Here is a 5,270-nt window from a genome sequence, read left to right as displayed (position 1 = left end):
GATTGGTTTTAAAATTTGTTTTTTATTTATTACTAACATCCCATAATTTATGCAATTTTCAATAAGTTGGAATATAATGCTTCATTCGATGCAATAAGTTAAACGCAGTCGACAGTATTAGCGTGTTGACAAGCCTGAAATGTAAAAATAAAATTAATACTAAAATATTTAGGTTATTATATAAATATTTTGTATGCATATGGAAATATATGGAAAAGACATAAATTTGACTACTGTGGTCTATAATTGTTAAAAGTTTTGCAATAATTAATTCAATTTATATCGTACCAGCCAAACGAATGTGTAGATAGTTCTAAAAAATCTTTATCATATTTTTGTGAAACGTATTAAAAAATCAGTACACACGTCACATCGCATCACGTCATAAAATCAGACCGTCTATATCGTCAAACGCTAATAGCTAGAAACTATTAATCGAAACATGCAATTAGTGTCATTATTTAACTCAGTCAGCCCACTGCTATTAAATTATTTAGGACGAAGCAAATCTTCTTTTCATTCCACCTTCAACAAAGCCATTCACTGATATAGTTTCAAACCGCCGTGTACACAGACACAGTCCTCATATACGATTTTCTAATAATATTATAAATGCGAAAGTTTGTGAGTAAAAACTACTGCAAAAAAACTACTGGACGGATTTGTATGAAATTTTACATTAATATAGTTTATTCAGGCATTCAGCAGAATCTTATATATACTCTACTCCTCCGAAACGGGTGGACCGATTCTCATGAAATTTTCTGTGCATATCGGGTAAGTCTGAGAATCGGCCAACATCTATTTTTCATATGTACCACGGGCGAAGCCGGGGCGGACCGCTAGTAATAATAATATATAGAAATACTAGATTTTACCCGCGGGTTCAAAGGCGTGTTTTTTAATTTAAATAAATATGCTTACCTGATTTCCTTGATGAAACTTATAACCCTCTGGGCATTTGTACCGAGACATTCTTCCGTGGTTACAATAGTAATAAATGTTGCAATATGGTCGATTGATCGTTCGGAAGTGATCGTTTTCGAAACATTTTGGTATATCGTGGACAAATATAGGAGATTGTGTTGTCGTTGTCGTAGGTGGTGTTGTTGTTGTTGTTGTTGGCGGTTCTGTTGTTGTTGTTGGCGGTTCTGTTGTTGTTGTTGGCGGTTCTGTTGTTGTGGTTGTTGTTGTGGGCTGTTGTGTTGTTGTGGTTGTTGTTGTTGGTGGTGGTGTTGTTTTTGGTGGCGGTGTTGTTGTATGCGGTGGTGTTGTTGTTGTTATTGGCATATGTTTTATAACAGACTTATTTCTTTTTCTCGGCAACGCAAAGCGTAATGATGGACTATTTTCCAGCGGTAAATCATCAATTTCTTCTTCCGATGTATCTTTAGTAAGTTGTTTAGATTCAGAGCCTGTTCTTAATGTTTCTTGTGATGGTAAATTAGTTTCTACTGATACTGGTATCATATGAAGATGGTTACTATTATGTGATCGCGGTGAAGCGGTTGAAAGTAAATTATTTGTATGTTTTGAAACAACTGGTATCTTTGAAGATTTTGATTCAGATTTTGATTCAGATTTTGATAGCCCTGATACATTTTCTGTTTTCACAGATGATGTTGATTGTTTTAATGCGTCATGGTGTACAGATTTTAAGGGTAAGTTTTTTGTTGTTGATGCAGAATGTTGTTTTGTTGTTGGTTCAGGTGTTGGAGCTACGCGTTGTAATGTTGATTTTGAAGGATGTGTAGAGGAAAATATATGTTGTGTAGATTCTAATGAAGATTCTTCTGCAGCGATTCTGAATTCGTTTTGTGGCTTTGTTGTTGTTGTTGTTGAGTCTGTTGTAGTTGTTGTTGGTAATGTTGTTGTTGTCGTTGGTGGAGGTGTTGTTTGTTGACAGGGAAGTGGTGAGGGTTTTGGTATTATTGGCGGTTTCGGTTTGTGGCATTTGGGTGATTTCCATGGTTGGCAATTCTGAAAAAAAAAAAAGAAAATTACAATAATCGGAGAATATGCTTAAATGATATAGGTTTTATTTTATTACAGAATAGGTAAATATATTGGACAGAAACTCTATCAAGTTTATTTTGTTTAAATTATCAAATAAATAAATTATCATATAAAAAAGAACCTATCAAAATCTGTTGCATAATCACTACATAGTATAAAACTACATAGTATAAAACAAAGTCGCTTTCCCTGTCCCTATGTCCCTTTGTACGCTTAAATCTTTGAAACTACGCAACGGATTTTGATGCGGTTTTTTTAAAAGATAGAGTGATTCAAGAGGAAGGTTTATAATTATAGACCGGACTCTCAGTGGAGTTTCGTTTGCAAAAATCGCGGACCTAAATCTGACTTCTGATATATATTGTATAGATCCCAGACATCCTATAGACAGATGTTGCCAACCAGTTTTGTGGTCCCCCTGCCCGCACTCCGGTAATTAAATATGGCATACAAAGAAAAAAATAAAAATTTCCAAAACATGCCGTGTGGGGTATCAAATGAAAGAGCTTATTGAGTAGATCACGAATATATAGCATACTATATACATTTCTTACACTTTCTCTAAGATTTTTTAGAAAATTTACGAAAATGGTCCATTTTTGAGTTAACTTTAAACCACTATAGATTGAAAACTCATGAATATATTTTTTAAATTATTATTTTAAATAATTAACAATAGTCCATTGTTTACGATTCAATATTTCGTACAGTGAAATAATTGCATGGGGGAGTGGGGGGAGCATTCAAAGATGGCGAATATATTTTCAAGTTCATATAGTATATAGTTATTTTCATCAAATCCACCACATAGCTCACTTATATTATATTACGAACTATTGAATCATAAACAATGGACTGTTGTTAATTATTTAAAATAATAATTTAAAAAATATATTCATGAGTTTTCAATCTATAGTGGTTTAAAGTTAACTCAAAAATGGACCATTTTCGTAAATTTTCTAAAAAATCTTAGAGAAAGTGTAAGAAATGTATATAGTATGCTATATATTCGTGATCTACTCAATAAGCTCTTTCATTTGATACCCCACACGGCATGTTTTGGAAATTTTTATTTTTTTCTTTGTATGCCATATTTAATTACCGGAGTGCGGGCAGGGGGACCACAAAACTGGTTGGCAACATCTGTCTATAGGATGTCTGGGATCTATACAATATATATCAGAAGTCAGATTTAGGTCCGCGATTTTTGCAAACGAACATCTCCTTGGAGCCTGCTCTATTATGTATAATAACATCCATTAAATAGTGGAGAAGTACTGTTATTTTTGAGGTTTCTAATGTGATGTCGTAAAAAATTACATTTTTTTCCGCTTACATTACAAACGCACGCTGAACCCTACGAGTTTTATCAAAATAATGTACTAAGTATTATACACATTGAAAAGGTCTACAGAAAAGTCCGCGATGGTATAATATGTCTATCTTTTATGGATAACCCACAATAAATTTTTTTTGTCACACACTTTTTATGACAAATAATGGCTAATTTTCGATGCGATTTTAACCAATACAGCATTAATCCTTAACCAATTAAATACCTTGAATACATTGTTCATTTAATATAGATCTATATGGCCCTTTACACCATATGATTTAAGTGAATATTTTAAAGATATTACAGATTTAAAAATTGCGGGACGTAGCGTTTGCGGCGGTACCGGCCGGCTGGTTATCTATTTTATACCCGTGCGAAGCCGGAGCCAGGCCGCTATGTTTTTATATACAACGTTCACAGTTTTTTTGTAGTGTATTTAGTATCAGCATTGCACCCGTGCGAAGCCGGGGCGGGTCGCTAGTTTTATATATATCTAAGCACTGTATGCTCATGGCAGAAATATACTTTAATGAGTACTATGTAGTGATAATTATATGACAGTATAGACCTTAGATTTTATAGACTTATACATACGACAATAAAAAAGATTTTATCCACTTACATTAGTATCCGGATCGAAGTACAATTTAAAAGGGCAAATATACACATAGGGTCTGAACTTATAGCACATTATGTATCTCCTGCAGTCTGTAGGATGTGAGATGGCATTGTGAGTCGCACCACGGCAGAGGTTTATTCTACGAGCCACTACGATTTGTACCACTATAGTAAGTAAGAGGAGCCGCAATGAAGCTGTAAAACAGTATTTCAATTTCATATCTTTGGTTTTTAAAATTCAAATAAAAATTGTAAACTGAATAAATTTATCTGCTAGCTTTTCGCCCGCAGCTTCGCCCACGCAAATGAAACCTCGTATAGGTACCTACTGTATATAGTTCCCGTTCCCGTGGGATTTTCGGGATATAAACAATCATATGTGTTAATGCAAGTTACAAATGTGCCCTCTATGTGTGTGTCAAATTTCATGAAAATTGGTTCTGCAGTTTTTGCGTGAAAGAGTTAAACAAACATACAAACTTTCACATTTAGTAGGATTTACGTTTTTATTCACCTAAAGACGTGTTAAAGACCAAAGAAAATATATTAAATAAAATTTTCAAAGGACGAGCCCTCACAAAGCACTTTTTGCTAATTGTAAAAAAGTAATTGATTATCATAATTAGATAATTACGTAGGTATACCTACAAACCCCATGTCTCAAGGCCAGGCTTTTACATTATAAATTTTTCACTCAACTAATTTTGATGAAACTATAGTTACAGTAGTAGGTAGTTAGTTATAGCAATAATAAGAATGTTAATTTTGAAACAAAATAATAAAATATTAATTTTAGCATATTATTGATTCAAAACTTACAGGGCATTTGTACTACGAACTTAGGTACCTAATAAAAATATAGTGGTGATGTAATAAATAAAATATATAAAATACTTACCCATGATTATGTATTCTCTACACAATTATTTCAAAGGGAAAGGCAAATTAGTTGAATTAACTCATATAATTACATATTTGTTACACATTATTAACAGAAATCGATTTTACGGTTAAGTATAAGTTTATTTATAATTAGGATTATTACATTTTCTTTTTAAATATTTTTATTTTAAAAATTCCATGTCATTGGTACTTAAATAATTAACTATATTATGTGCATATAATTAGAAAATATTTCTCTGAATCATCGAGATAATTATTGTAGACTAGCTGCGCCCCGCGGTTTTACCCGCATTGCTCCACTCCTGTTGTTCTTAGCGTGATGATAATATATACTTGTACCTTTCCTTGATAAATGGGCTATCTAACACTGAAAGAGTTTTTCAAATCGCCCCAGTAG

The 5,270-nt window shown here is 32.9% G+C and overlaps 1 protein-coding gene across 1 annotated transcript; it reads right to left on the bottom strand.

The window, feature by feature from the left end:
- Window positions 1-98: 98 nt before the first annotated feature.
- Window positions 99-4,872, bottom strand: LOC149476158 (uncharacterized). Its single transcript, XM_089711996.1, has 5 exons — window positions 4,869-4,872; window positions 3,975-4,165; window positions 1,817-1,980; window positions 925-1,288; window positions 99-134 (listed from the first exon to the last, which is right to left on the bottom strand). The coding sequence occupies exons 1-5, from the start codon at window positions 4,870-4,872 to the stop codon at window positions 99-101; spliced, it is 759 nt and encodes a 252-aa protein (XP_089568122.1).
- Between the last annotated feature and the right edge of the window lie 398 nt (window positions 4,873-5,270).

This window comes from Colias philodice, chromosome 28, assembly GCF_061535455.1.
Source record: "Colias philodice isolate Cphi_HAF_F1 chromosome 28, ilColPhil1 Martin Lab GWU primary, whole genome shotgun sequence".
Classification (NCBI taxonomy): domain Eukaryota; kingdom Metazoa; phylum Arthropoda; class Insecta; order Lepidoptera; family Pieridae; genus Colias; species Colias philodice.
This window is presented reverse-complemented; position numbering and strand designations above follow the sequence as displayed.

What these genes read in the sequence shown, in the direction of transcription:
- LOC149476158 (XM_089711996.1), bottom strand. An exon ending in ACTTCGATCCGGATACTAAT is followed by an intron (nt 1,981 to 3,974) that starts GTAAGTGGATAA and finishes TTTTTTTTTCAG; the next exon opens with AATTGCCAACCATGGAAATC. An exon ending in ACAACAACAACAAAGCCACA is followed by an intron (nt 1,289 to 1,816) that starts AAACGAATTCAG and finishes TATAAAACATAT; the next exon opens with GCCAATAACAACAACAACAC.